Source organism: Vombatus ursinus, unplaced genomic scaffold (genome assembly GCF_900497805.2).
Source record: "Vombatus ursinus unplaced genomic scaffold, bare-nosed wombat genome assembly UNPS02003292.1, whole genome shotgun sequence".
Taxonomy (NCBI): Eukaryota; Metazoa; Chordata; class Mammalia; order Diprotodontia; family Vombatidae; genus Vombatus; species Vombatus ursinus.
In genome coordinates, this window is record NW_020943070.1 from 11,075,680 (window position 1) to 11,090,182 (window position 14,503).

At 42.3% G+C, this 14,503-nt stretch overlaps 1 protein-coding gene across 2 annotated transcripts in view; it reads left to right on the forward strand.

Moving 5' to 3' along the window:
* APPL2 (adaptor protein, phosphotyrosine interacting with PH domain and leucine zipper 2) overlaps positions 1–14,503 on the forward strand; it is an 82,862-nt gene that overhangs the window by 44,255 nt on the left and 24,104 nt on the right. For both annotated transcript variants that reach the window (XM_027873027.1, XM_027873017.1), the window contains exons 5-8: positions 3,773–3,860; positions 8,556–8,597; positions 8,735–8,793; positions 11,878–12,024. In XM_027873027.1, coding sequence (XP_027728828.1) covers positions 3,773–3,860; positions 8,556–8,597; positions 8,735–8,793; positions 11,878–12,024 — 336 coding nt within the window. The remainder of the gene's footprint in view (positions 1–3,772; positions 3,861–8,555; positions 8,598–8,734; positions 8,794–11,877; positions 12,025–14,503) is intronic.

Genomic DNA, 14,503 nt, shown 5'->3' on the forward strand with positions numbered 1-14,503 from the left:
CCTTCATCTTTTGTTTTCTTGCTCCCCCTCTTCCTTTTTCCCTCTCTTCCCTCCTTATTCTCTTCCTTTTTCCTCTCTTTTCTTTCCCTTCTTCTTTGTTCCTTTTTATTTTCATATTTTATCTTTGTCTTTTTATTCCCAGCATCTAGTGTAGTGCCTGGAACAAAACAAAGTATGGACTTTGTAAATACTTATATATCTTCTCTTGCTCTCTCTCTCCCCCCCCACCTCTCCCTCTCTTTCTCTCCCTCCCTCCCTTCCTTTCTACTTCCCTTCCTCCTCTTTCTTTCTTTCCTTCATCCTTTATTCCCTTTATTTCTCTTGTCTTTCCTTCTTTCCTTCATTCTCTTGCATCATCTTTTCCTTCTATTCTTCATTTTTCCCTGCTTCCTTTTCTTCCTTCTTTCTTATCTCCCTTTTCTCTTTCCTCCCTCCCCCTTCCTTCCTCTTCCCTTTCCTTTCTTGCATCATCTTTTCTTTCAATTCTTCCTTCCTTCTTCTTTCTTGTTTTTTCTTCCTGCCCTCTTTTTTTTCTTTCTTTCATCATCTTTTCTTCCCATTCTTCCCTCTCCCCTTTTGTCCATCCTTACTCAGTCTCTTCCTCCTTTCTAATAGGTAATCACTGCCATCCTCCTCTTTGAAGGATGAACACATAGATAAATAAGACACAGGCCCTGCCCTCAAACTTCATACAATTATCAACCTCCAGGAGGGCCCAGTCTAGCAGAAAGAATCAGCCATGCCCAGAAATCCCCACAATCCAAAGCAGCCCATGCCGAGTGCCCCATGCCATCAGCATTCATTAAAGCTTCAGGCAAAATTCTGTGGGGAGGCAGAGGAAGGAGACCATGTGTCCACTTGAGGGCATCCAGAGAGCCAAGAAAGGCTTTGTGAAGGACGTGTCATGGGAGCTGGGCCTTCTTTGAAGGATGGATAAAATCTCCAGACAAGTAGAAATGTGTGGGAGTGCTTTTCATGGCCAAGTGCAGAGGCGGCAGCAGAGGCCAGGGTGTGTTCAGCATTGAGCAAACCAGTTTGACTCAGAGAGCAGACAAAAGTTGATTTGACCTGAAAAATAATAAAGGCAGAACACAAACATTTTGACCTCCTTTTCCCCGTGCCTACAGATGATGTTAGACCAACCTTGAGCATCTAGCAGAAGGCCACCCATCCTTAAGAAGCAGATCACTAGGAGGCCCTGGCCTTCAGGCCTTCCAATGGAGATCTGTGCTTTGTTTCTCCTACAAGTATGAAGGTTAATTAGTCTATATGACTGGTATGGCTGCTGATAAAAAACTTCTTTGTATCTGCCCCTGAAAAGATAGTACTTACAGATATTCTGGGAGAGACCTCAGAGTCTATGTACCATATATACTATCTATCTATATGCATATATATATATATATATATAAAGTATACACAGACGCACACACACTATGAATAGATAGATATAGTCGAGCCTTCATTTTATAGATGAGGAAACTGAGGCACAGTATGGCACAATCATTACCCAAGGTCACACAGTCACAGTATCATAGATTTAGAGCTGGAAGCTCAGAGTCTATAATACATACAAACATACATACACATTTTATGGATAAGGAAACTGAGGCCCAGGATGGTTTGGTGCTTGCCCAAGGTCACACAGGTGATAAGTAGTAGATTTAGAGCTGGAAGGGACTTCAGAGGACACCTAGTACAACCTCCACCATTTCACGGAGGAATCTGAGCCCCAGAGAGGTTAAAGACTTCCCCAAAGTCACGCTGATAAATGAGTGGCAGACAGGATTTGAACCCAGGGCCTCTGACTCCAAGACCCTGTAAAACCCAAAGGGATTTTGGAACATTCAAGGAATATACTAATACCAAGTCTTCTACCATCTCCTGTCTCCATGCTTTGGCACAGGCTGTGCCCAATGGCTGAAACACCTCCCTCTCCACCTCTACCACATGGAAACCCTGGCTTCCTTCAAAATCCAGCTTAGGTGCCACCTCCCAAGCTTTCTCAGTTGTTAGATCAAACTTTAAAGCACAGTGCCTGGAACATTGGAGGTGCTTGATAAATGCTTGTTAATTAATTTACTATGGATTTATACATGCAGTTATCTTCAATAGAATGTAAGCTCCCTGAGGACGAGGGCTATTTCCTTTTCATCTTTGTATTCCTCATTGCTTGGCACACAGAAGGTGCTTAATAAATGCATATTGATTGATATATACATGCAGTCATCTCCAATAGAATGTAAGCTGTCTGAGGGCAGAGACGGTCTCATTTTGGTCTTCTGTGTCCCCAGCACCTAGGACAGTGCCTGGTGCATAGGAGCCCTCAAGAAAGGCATTGGATATTAGCTGCCTTGTGGAAAGGGAGCTTGGCATCACCAACCTGCAGAATCCCTTGCTTTTTTTGCTTTAAGTTTTGGTACCCAGCACGGCAAGAATCTGAATCGATTTCCAGCTTTGTCAGAATTAAAGGAAAACCCGTCGTGACAGCCTCCTTTTCCCTCTTCTAGTGAGACTGTTTACCATTGCCAGTCTCAGTCAAGTTCTAAGGTGGGAGGGATGAGGAGTAGAATCAAGGGCCATTGTTCCTTCCCAGAATTAGGTATCTGCCAGAACACAATCACCTTTTTGTTCTCAGGAACCTCCTTTCCCAAGCAACAGGCAGGACAGAAATCTCCCAGTGTGGCTTCAGCAAGCAGCATCCTTCCTATGGAGCTTTCCCAAGCCCACATCCTGACTGTGGCTTTGGTGTGAGCAGGTTCTCAAATGAGGCTGTCTTTCAAGTGAGACTTCAAACCAGAGCCCTGCTCGCCTGCTCTTTTGAGGGTCAAAGGTCACCTAATGCCCTCAGCGAATGAGTGACCTGTGCTGTTCATTGTCGGGTCTGTAAAAACATTCCCAGGCTTTGGGAGAGGTAGCTTGGATCCAGATCTATTGAGAAATCGGCAGAGTAAACAAAGATGAGATCGCTCTCATTTCTCGGTTCAGAAACTCCCTTGGCCAGCTTAGCCCGAGGGACTCACACCCAAGCACGGAGAAGCCACATCCAGCTTTCCTTTTTAAGTGTCTGGTAGCACCGTAACCATTTACTGCTCCCAAACATGTAATGGGTAGCTAAGGAAAACCAGCTGGATTTTCACTGGGCCATCGTTATGCCCGTGGTCTCCTCCAGAAAGACTAGCTGGCTTAGATCATGGAGTCACAGATCTAGAAGTGTGGGGAAGGGACTAAACTTAGGGCCCGTCTGGTCCAGCTTCTTCATTTAAAAAATAAGGGCAGCAGAGAGCCCCTGCTCTTACGAGTATATCAAGATCATAGCTAAAGGGCACCTCAGAGACTACCCAGTTCAGGGTTTGCATTTTACAGATGAGGAAACCGAGGCCCAGGGAGATTAAATGTTTGATCATAGAAGCTTAAGATCAAGGATTTAGAAATAGAAGAGGCCTTAGATGTCATCTGACACAGACTCTTTCTATAAGGAAGGAAATGAAGACCCAAAGAGGTCGTAAGTGACTTACCAAAGATCTCACAGGTAATATGCAGCCAAGCTGAGATTTGAACCTGGTACCTCTGTCCACAAATCCAGCCCTCTTTCCAATTTACCATTCTGTCTTCTGGTCCAGATCCTGCCCCTGCCAGGGCCTGCCTGTGTGATCTTGGGCAAGTAGCTGCATCTCTCTGTGTCCCTCTGTGGAGAGGGGGAAGAATACTGAAGGCTGGGGCCAGAGTCCTCCTTTTGGGCTGGGTCTCAGGATGTGTATCTTTCTTTCAGCTTAACCTCCTCCATACAGAGCTAACGAAGCAACTGGCAGACACGATGGTGCTTCCCATCATACAGTTTCGAGAGAAAGATCTCACAGGTAACATGTTGGCACCCATCAGGCCACCTTCTACTGTGTACTTATGTCACTTATTGTTTTCTTCTCTCTCTCTTTCTCTCTTTCTCTCTCTCTCTCTCTCTCTCTCCTCCCTCTTTCTCTCCACTTGCATATATACATATATCATTATAGTATTAATATAATTAGTATATTAATATATACATATATTCTTATGTATGTATATACATATATAATTTATCACTATATTCTGTTATTGTTTATTATTTATTTGAAAACAATATTTATTAGTATCTTTTATTTTCACACAACCTTCATTTCCTAATACATCCCTCCCTGCCTCCCTATCCCTAGAAAGCCATCCCTTAGAAAACAAAGTAAGGGGGCAGCTAGGTGGTGCAGTGGATAAAGCACCAGCCCTTGGGTCAGGAGGATCTGAGTTCAAATCTGACCTCAGACCACACGCTTGACACTTACTAGCTGTGTGACCCTGGGCAAGTCACTTAACCCCAATTGCCTTAAAAAAAAAATAAAATAAAAGTGAAAGATGGGGTGGGGGAGGGGAAGGGAAGCAATTCAGGAAAACTAACCACCAAGTCTGACAACTATGCTATATTCTACACCAATAAACAATGTATGTTGTATTCTATGTCACTTTTACATCAATTTTTTTTCAAATTTGGGCATTATAATTGTGTATTTAAAAAAAAAAACACCTCCCCTCAATGTAGGGGTAGAGTGCTGGATTTAGAGCCAGGTTAGAATCTTACCTCAGACCGTTGCTAACTGTAAGACTGAATCAGCCAATTCCCTTTGCTAGGCCTCAGGTTTTATTTGTTTATTTAGCCATGTGCCACTCTCCATCACCCTATTTGGGGTTTTCTTGGGAAAGATACTAGAGTGGTTTGCCATTTTCTTCTCCAGTTCATTTTATATATGAGGAAACTGAGGCAAACAGAGTTAAGTGACTTGCCCAGGGTCACACAGCTGGTAAGTGTCTGAGGTCAGATTTGAACTCATAAAGATAAATCTTCCTGATTCCAAGCTCAGTGCTCTATCCACTGTGCCACCTAGCTACCCCCGGCCTCAGTTTCCTTATCTGTAAAATCAGGGGCTTAGATTCAATGACTCCTAGGATCTTTCCCTGCTTTGGAGCTGTACTCCTGTGAGAATGTCCTTTTTCCCTTAACATTCTTCTAATCTGTATTGACACATCAGATCTGGCATAAAGTTTTAGGGGGGAAATAAATTTGTTATTCTTTAGAAATTAAAAGAAATACATTTGAAAACCAATACAGAATAAGCACTTTAGTTAAAATGGTGGTTGACTTAATTATGTGGTAGAGATAGTGATTAAAAAGCCAGCCTTAGAGGCCAGAAGACCAAGGGTCAAGCCCCATTTCGGGCATTCCCTGATGTCCTGGCTGAGTGACCCTGGACAAATCTTCCTAACCTTTCAGGACTCTGGGAAACTCCTGAGACTGTAACATACAGACCAATGGACTATTCTGTATTGGTAGAGGGCATTTCTATGTGAAAAGGCAAGTCTGCACTAAAGGCAAAAGTTAAACTATAGATCCCTGTGTACATATATCAATGAGCATTTATTAAGGACTAACCTTATACCAGATGTTGTGCTGGGTGTTGAGGATATGAATGCAATGAATTAAACAATTCCCATTCATGAAAAACTTACATTCTAATGGGGAAGATAACAATTACACACACACACATATATACACATATATATGTATATGTGTGTATACACATATAGACACACAGACATTCTGTATTATATATAAAAATAAATTATATATGATAAATTGTATATTGTATATTATCATATAATATATGCTTTATATATGTATAATACATTATATAATTATATAACACATGCATATTGTGCAATGCATTATATATAATACATTAGTTTATTCTGTATTATATTAATATATTTAATGTATTACATGTACATATTCTATAATATATATTATACACATATAATATGATTCTATAATATATGCATATCATATAATATAGTATATATTATTGGTAATATATTACATATTATATTATAGTAAGATATTATATTCTATATTATATACAGAATAAATATAAAGAGGATTAAAGTATAAGGCAATGTGAGAAGGGAGATCACTAGCAGTTGAGGGGATTAGAAAATTCTTCAGGTGAAAGGTGGTGTTTGAGCTGCACCTTGGTGGTACAGGGGAATCCTCGGAGCAGGAAGGGAGGAGAGAGGGCATTCCTGGCCCAGGGGATGGCTCCTGCAAAGGAACAGAGATGGAAGACGGAGAGCCATCTGGGTGGACCAAAGAGAAGGCCAACTTGGCTGCAGCGCAAGAGAGGAAAATAATGAGGCTGGGACGGAAGGCTTGGGCAAAGGCATGGAGACCTTTCAAAGCTAAACAGAGGAGCTTAGATTTATTTTGTCCTAGAGGCCATGGGGAGTTCAACTTAGCAACAGAAGCATCTGTTCAACAGGAAGGAACTTTTATGGCCTGTTTCTGGGATAGAAAGAGGACAGAAAAGTTTATGATTCCAGAGTTGTGAGCTCCCCTGAGCACATAATTTTTGCTCACCAGATTTCTGTAAGGGTGTGCCTATTGTCCCCCACAAATATTAAATGCATTGGCAGGACAGTGTGACCCAGGTTTATAAGAGATTGTGATATACTTATTATTCACCTGTTTACTTTAGTATTTGAGTACCCAAGATGTAATTTTTTTTTTTTTGCTGAATTGCTAAATAAATAGTTTTGGTTAAGATCTAAATGTTTCATCAACACAAGTGCCTGATTTTCTACAAACGAAGCACATGAGTAGGGGCTTGAAAACTAAAGCGGTAAGTAAAGGGAGCATATTCCTCCTCAAAAAGATCACCACTAGGGATCCAAGAGAGTTTGAGTGTAAGCGCACAGGGGTGGTCTTTCTCTGAGAACCTGGACCTGCCAGGGTGAAGACAAGCTAGAGTGAGTAAGTAGGTGTCCACATGTTCTGTGTGAGAGGTCTAAGGGGCTACAGGGAGGGTGGCCATCTCATGCAAATATTACATTGGCATAGATTTGTTTAGAGACTTAAAACTTCAGGGATTCCTGATTTTGTCAGGTGGCTTGCTCCCTTCATCAACACAGATAGCAGTGCAATGTCATAGACAGCCATGGGGAGTTGCTTGTGGACAGAGAAATTCATTGCCATGTGGCCAACATGATAATGAGCCTTTTGAACTGAGCTGGTCCCCAGGTAATAGATATCTAAAGGGAGAAGTAGGCAGGTAGGCAAAGTGGGAGAAGAGAGAGAGGAAGAAGAGACAGAGACAGAGAGAAAAAAGGAGAGGGAGGGGGAGGAGGCAGAGAGGGAGAGAAGGAGGGAGAGGGAGGGAGAAAGAGAGGAGAGAGAAAGAAAGAGGAAGAGGAGGAGGAAGACTGAGGCGGGGGAGGGAGGGAGAGAGGGAGGGAGAGGGAAAGGGAAAGGGAGAGAGAGAGAAGATGAATGGGTGGAGGTGAGGACAGACTGCAGCAGCAGGAGACCAAATCCATGGCTCCGTGAAAGCCTCCTTAGGAATACCAACCCCCAATGGTTGTCTTAGATTGCCTGTCACTAAGCTTACACTAAAAGCTTAGATTCTAGGCTTTTACACAACACTTTTTAACAATTTTTATTTCTATCTTTTATTTTTGCATCACCTTCTTTTGAAAATATATCCTTCCCCCTCTCCTCCCTAGGGAACCATGCCTTGTAATAAAGAGTAAAAAAAGAAAGCAGATCAACGCTTTAATCGAGTAAGCCATGCTTTTTTAAAAAAATGAATATTCTCTTTTGCCTTTACATCAACTTCATTTCCCAATGTATTCCTCTGTCTCCCTCACCCAGAGAGTCATCCCTTATTACAAAGAATTCTTTTTAAAAGATCAGCAAAATCAACCTATACACCAACTAAACCCAACAACATATGCAGCATTCTGTACCCCTAGACGCCCACCTCTGCAGAGAAGGGAGGGAAATGTCAGCCACGCTTTTCAAAGGACTCGTCAGTCTGGCCCACACACCCAGGGAGAGGGAGATTCCTCCTTTCGTGGGTCTCCAAACACCCAAGGATGCCAAATGGGCAGCTTGCCAGAGGATTTAAAATGCCACGTGGGGTTGGACCAGCGATATGGAAGCAAAGTCCAGAGTCTCTAGTTAAAGTTAAGTCAAATGGTCCCAGGAATCAGGCTTGATTGGTCAGCCCAGGTTGAGTGAAGAATCTAAGGTGTATTTCTGAGGGAAGATTTGCTCCTCTCTTTTGGACATCGTTCAGGCTTGGTCTGAGGAGGGCCCAGAGCCCTGGGTTTTCATTTGGCTTAGGCTCATAGACTTGGAGGTAGACAGGACCTCAGAATTTAGCTAATCCAACTCCTTCCCTTCAAGATGAGGAAACTAAAGGTCAGAGGTTACATGACTTGCCCAAGATCACACAGCAAAAAAGTCATGGGATTACAGAGCTGAAGTTGAAAGGATCCTCAGAAACAATTTAGTCCAAACCCCTCCTCTTCCAGATGAGGAAACTGAGACCTAGAGAGATTAAGTCATGTGCCCAAGGTCACATAGAGAGTAAGCTTCAGAGGTGGAATTAGAACCCAGATTCTCTGCCTCCAGAGCTAGGCGGTTTTTCCCACTGGACTTCTTCCTTAGCTCTGAAATTCCCTCTATCTATTTTCAGAAGTCAGCACCTTAAAGGATCTCTTTGGCCTCGCTAGCACCGGTATGTCTCTTCCTTTTCTTTTTTCTTAATGAAATGTGTAAGGGACTGGGGTGGGCACGTGAGGAAAGCGAGATATTGGGTGTCAGGGAGCAGCTTTAGACTTTTTTGGATTCATTCAAGCCCTCTTTTATTTCTAGAACATGACTTGTCCATGGCAAAGTACAGCCGGCTCCCGAAGAAAAAAGAGAATGAAAAGGTAAAAAAAAACCCAAACCTCTGTTGTTACTTCTTGTTTGCTTTGTTTTTTTTTTAATTTAATATAATAACTTCGAAATCTACTGATTCTGAGGCTGCTTTTTTCTGTTACCTCTATCCCTTTATGGCTGGGAATGTCTTGGAGGGAGGTGTAGAAGGATATGAAAGGGGGCTAGGAAGGGGTTTTTGATTAGTCTGTTCCACTTCTTCCTGTACGGAGACTTTGTTTTTATCATTTTTTACCCGTATTCCCCACTTATGCATCTGACACTTTCGTTTGGGGCTTGTAAATTTCAGGCTTGAGCCATAATTTAAAAAAAAAAAAGGTAGGAGGGAAGGCTGACCCCATGGTGCTTTGAACTCCAGATTTTTCTCTTTGATCTAGTTGGCATATTTCTCCAGATGCACACATTAGCCCCAGTGCTAACAGTAGCATTTTTTAAAATTCAGTTTTCTGTTTTATTATGAATTTAGCTATCATCCACAAATAAGTATTTTAATACATAAAAAAGAAAATGAAAGAAAATTGTATATTAAACCCTGAATTTCTGTTACATACAGCTTATCCTTTTTTTCTTAATTTAAAAAGGTAGCAACAATATTGCCCTGTTTATAGTGTTAACTATTTTTAATTAATTTTTTCTAGTAATAAGCATTTTTTCTCCTTCCTACCTCCCCCCCCCAAAAAAGTACAACAAAACCCTTGTAAAATAGATATAGTTAAGAAAAATAAATTCCCATGTTAGCCATGTCCCAAAATGTATATTTTATTCTGTATCTTAAGTCCATCACCTGTCAAGAGGTGGTCAGTAGCTTATTAGTATTAATATACAAATTATTATTATAGCTTACATTTACATAGCACTTATTATGTGCCAGGCACTTTGCCAAATGCTTTACAATTACTATCTTATTTGATCCTCACAACAACCCTGGAAGGTAGTTGCTATTACTATCTCCATTTTACAAATGAAAAAACTGAAGAAAACAGGTTAAATGACTTGCCCAGGGTCACACAGCTAGTAGATGTCTGAGGTCAGATTTGAACTCAGGTCTTACTGACTCCACGCCCAGCACTCTGTCCACTCTAGTGCCACGTCCTGCCTTTTGGTTCTCTGGAATTGTGGTTGATCATTGTGTTGATCAGTGCTGTCTTTGAAAGTCATTTCTCTTGACAATGTTGTTGCAACTCTACCAATTATTCTCCTGGCTCTGTTCATTTCCCCCTATAATAGCTCAGAAAAGCCTTCCCAAGTTTCTCTGAAGCTGTTCCTTCTGTCATTTCTTACAATGCACAACAATATTCCATCACATTCATATACCAAAATCTGTTCAGCCATTCAACAATTGATGGGGAGCCTTACCTTCGAGTTCTTTACCACTCCAAAATGAGCTGCTAGAAAGATTTTTGTACTTATATAGTCTTTTATTCTATCTTTGATCTTTTTGGGGACCAAGGCCTATCTAGTATGGGCATCCTGAGTCAAAGAATAATCACAGTTTAGTCAATTTGGGGGAACAGCTCCAAATTCCTTTCCAAGATGGCTAGACCAATTCATAGCCCCACCAACCATGCATCAACATGCCTGTTTTCCCACAGCCCCTCCAACATTTGTCATTTCCCTTTAATGTAAACTTTACCAATTAAATGGGTATAAGGTGGTACCTCGAATTGCTTTAATTTGCAACTCCCTGATTATTAGTGATTTGGAGAATTTTTTTTTAAATATGGCTATAGATAGCTTGGATTTCTCCCCTTGAGTACTACTTATGGCTGTTTTTGACCCTTGCTCACTTCTTGAACCAAATCAGAGCCTTTAAGCAGGCTGCATCCGTATTTAGAAACCAACAGAAGATAGAGCAAGAAGGGCCTTGGGCTGTCTCATCCATCCCTCTGTTTCCAGAGAGGACTCTGCTCAGCTTATTCCAGTGTGATCTTTAAAAAAAACTTTCGAGAAACTCTTCAGCTTCCCCTCTTAACGTATTCCAGGGCTTCAGGACAGCAAGAGCCAGGGAAGTTTGCCAATATCAGATTGAAATTCCCATAGCTGAGGCCCAGGCTTTTTATTCTGCTAAAACTAGGGGGAGAAAGCTGCTATTACTCACACCAGTCCCTTCCTGTATTTTTGAATCATTTCTACTTTCTCTTTCCTCCTTTTTTTTCCTCGGGGTGGAATAAATCCAATCCGTGAGCCTTTCTCATAGGGCCAGTTACCTGCTCTCCCTCCACTGGCATGTGAGCAGGGATTAGATTTGTTCTATTTGGCCTCAGAGGGCAGAACCTAAAGCAACGAGGGGAGATTACAGAAAGACCGAGTTTGGCTCTGAGTCACTTAGAGCCGTCCCAAAGTGGTACAGGCTGATATGACTGGCCATAAATTCCCCATCCCTGGAGGTCTTCCAGTGAAGACTAGGTGACCACCTTTCAGGGAGATATTGGAATGGCAACTCTGTTTCTACAGGGCTCAGACCAAATGACCCCTAAAGTCCCTTCCAGCTCTGAGACTCTGGGATGCTTTAGGGGCAGTTAGGTGGCACAGTGGACAGAGCACCAGCCCTGGAGTCAGAAGGACCTGAGTTCAAATCCGGCCTTAGACACATAACACTTACTAGCTGTGTGACCCTGGGCAAGTCACTTAACCCTATTGCCTAGCCAAAAAAAAAAAAGATAAACTGGGCACCATTTGTGGAGTGTCAAAAAACCAGGATCACAAATGATCCTATTGCTTCCCTCATACCAATCAATCAATAAGCACTTATTAAGCACCTGCTAGGTACTAAATACTGTGCTAGAGATGAAAAGTCCACAAGGGAACAGCCCCTGTCCTCAAGGAGGTTACCTTCTATCACGGCTTACATTCAACCAGGAGCAACAACATGACCGCGAGCTTGATTATTATTTCATCATTTGATACCTATAATTTTCTAATAAGGTAAATACTTTTAATTAATAATTTTAATTAATCAATCTTTTTAAAGCTTTTTTAGTAAATCCATTTTGAGTCAATATTTCCGAGTCAAAATATTTGAGTCAAAATCCAGTTTTGCGTGCTACCTCTTAAGCTTTCCTGTCCCCTTCCACTAGGTGAAGTCCGAGGTGGCAAAAGAGGTGGCCGCAGCCCGAAGGAAGCAGCATCTGTCGTCCCTCCAGTACTATTGTGCCCTGAATGCTCTTCAGTACAGGAAGAGGATTGCAATGATGGAGCCCATGTTAGGATATGCCCAAGGACAGGTACGGAGTGGGTGATGAAATTGGAGAGAGTGAACCTCAAAGGAGACATTGATAAGTGGTATCAGTAAAGAGAGAGGTTGAAAGTGTGGGATTTGGGTGGGGAGCAAGAAAGATTCCAACTCCACCCCTGGAACCAATGAGCATCATTGGAGCATGTCCGGGGTGGGGGTGGGGGGGTGACAGGCATTTCAGCTGGTACTTAAAAGGATGACCTAGGATGCAGTGTCATCTGGTGGAAAGCCAGGTCTGTGAGTGCCAGAAGATAGAAGGAGCCTAAGAAATGGGTCTAAAATGAAAAGAAGTTTTTTAAGTATAGAACAGGCATTCCAGAGGGCACAGTGGAAGGGATGGCTAGTCAGACATAGACTAGTTCAAGGAGGATGGCTTCTTCTTCAGTAGTTAGGGATTCAGGATTATCAGGATGAGAAGAGTGTGGGAACTGGCTGACCACTGAGGAATGAGTCTAGGCAGAGTATGAGTAATAAAAATAATAATAATAATATTAGCTAACATGTCTATGGCACCTACTATGTGCCAGGCATTGTGCTAAGCACTTTACAGACATTATCTCATTTGATCCTCACAACAATCCTGGGAGGTAGGTGCTGTTGTTATCCTCATTTTACACAGGAGGAAACTGAGGCAAACAGAGTTAAATGACTTGTCCAGGGTCATACAGCTAGTAAGTATCTGAGGCTGGATTTGAATTCAGGTCTTCCTGACTCTAGGCCCAACCCTTTACCCAACTGTACTACCTAGCTGCCCATCTATCACTGAGGAAGATAGGTGATTAGAAACTTCAAGATCTCAGCACAGCCCTTGACTGGATCCTGGTAGGGTCTTGATAGGAGGTCCGGAAACCTATTCCTCCAGTTAGTCAGGGTCTGGACGTACTGTGAGCTGTATGCTCCATATTTATGGTGAGTCAATAGTGCCCTCTGCAGAGACTAAGAGAGCCCATTATATTAACTTTATATATTACTCCCCATGTGCTAATGAACCAGGCAGGCACAACACTGTACTAATGGAATAATGAGTCCTCTTTATAGAATATAAGCTCTCTCTTTTAAATATTATGAGCACTCTTTTAATAATATAAATAATGTAAGTACTTTTTAAAAATTTTTACAGGTCTAAGATGATAGAAAACGAGAAGCATGGTGAAGGGATAATGCTGAATGATTCAATTATAGTGCTGTGCTCTTGAAAAGAATTCCTCCTTTGTTCAACCCCTTTTAATTAATGTTTATCAAGGATTGGTCTTTGTACCCGTGGTGCCAGGCGTAGAGCAGGCACCTAAATTCAACTGAGCTTCCCACATTGTTAGCCAATAAGAATGTGACCACTAGCTTGCTGGTAGCATTTGTCCTGCCTGTTAATACTGGAGCACAGACTTAGGGCCAGGAGGGACCTTAGAGGGCAACCCAATCATTTTAAAAATGGTAAAACTGAGACCCAGAGAGGGCAAGTAAAGTGACTCACCCAAGATCACACAGGTAATAAGCAATGTGTGAAAGGGGGTGAGATTCGAACCCCAGGCCCTCCAAATCCAACATTCTTCCTGCTATAACATACTGCCTCAACCTTAGCCACATTTAGTTTTGAATAGGTGCCAGTGACTCAGACCTCTCTCAAGCATCTGCTCTGTCTAAGAAGAGACATATTGGCTCTATTCCTGCCTTCTCTTGCTCTAACCAAACTGAATTTCCCTGTTGAGCTCCCCTGATGATGAAACTTCTACCTTGACTTTGTTGTTGAATGAATGCATGACCAAAGGACCAGCTGGGACTGAAGAATAAAGAATCCCAGAATTGGGATGGGTAGTTGGAAGAGCCCCCAGTGGCCATGTAGTCCAATCCATGCCTACCCAAAAGTCCCTGCTACACTAAACTAGACCCAATTAGTGACCATTCCACCTCTGTCTGTGAAGGGAAACCCCCCATCACCTGCTGTGGCCCCCGCCATTTTAAGTAGCTCTCATTGTTAGGAAAGCTTTCCTACACTCCAGCCCAAATCTGCCTCTCTGGAACTTCCATGTATTACTCATTCCGCCCTCTGAGGTCTACCTGAACAAGTATGATACATTTTCATGTGATATCCCTTCAAATACTTAAAGACAGCTAATGCCATAAGGCAGCTAGGTGATATAGTGAACTGACTTCTGGCCTTGGAGTCGGCGAGACCTGAGTTCCTGCCTCGGTCACTTTCTAGCTGGACAGGTCACTTAATCCCCTTCAGCCTCAGCTTCCTTAGCTGCAGAAAATGAGGATTCAAAGGCCTCTAAGGTTCTTTCAACCCTAAATCTATGATCCTGTGGTCTTCCCTTCTCCAGGCTAAGCATCCCCTGCCAATCTTCATATGGTAAAGACTCAGAGCCCTTCCACCATATTGATTTCTATACCCAATTCCTTCTGCCAGTCTTCATATGGGGGGGACTCAGAGCCCTTCCACCATATTGATTTCTATACCCAATTCCTTC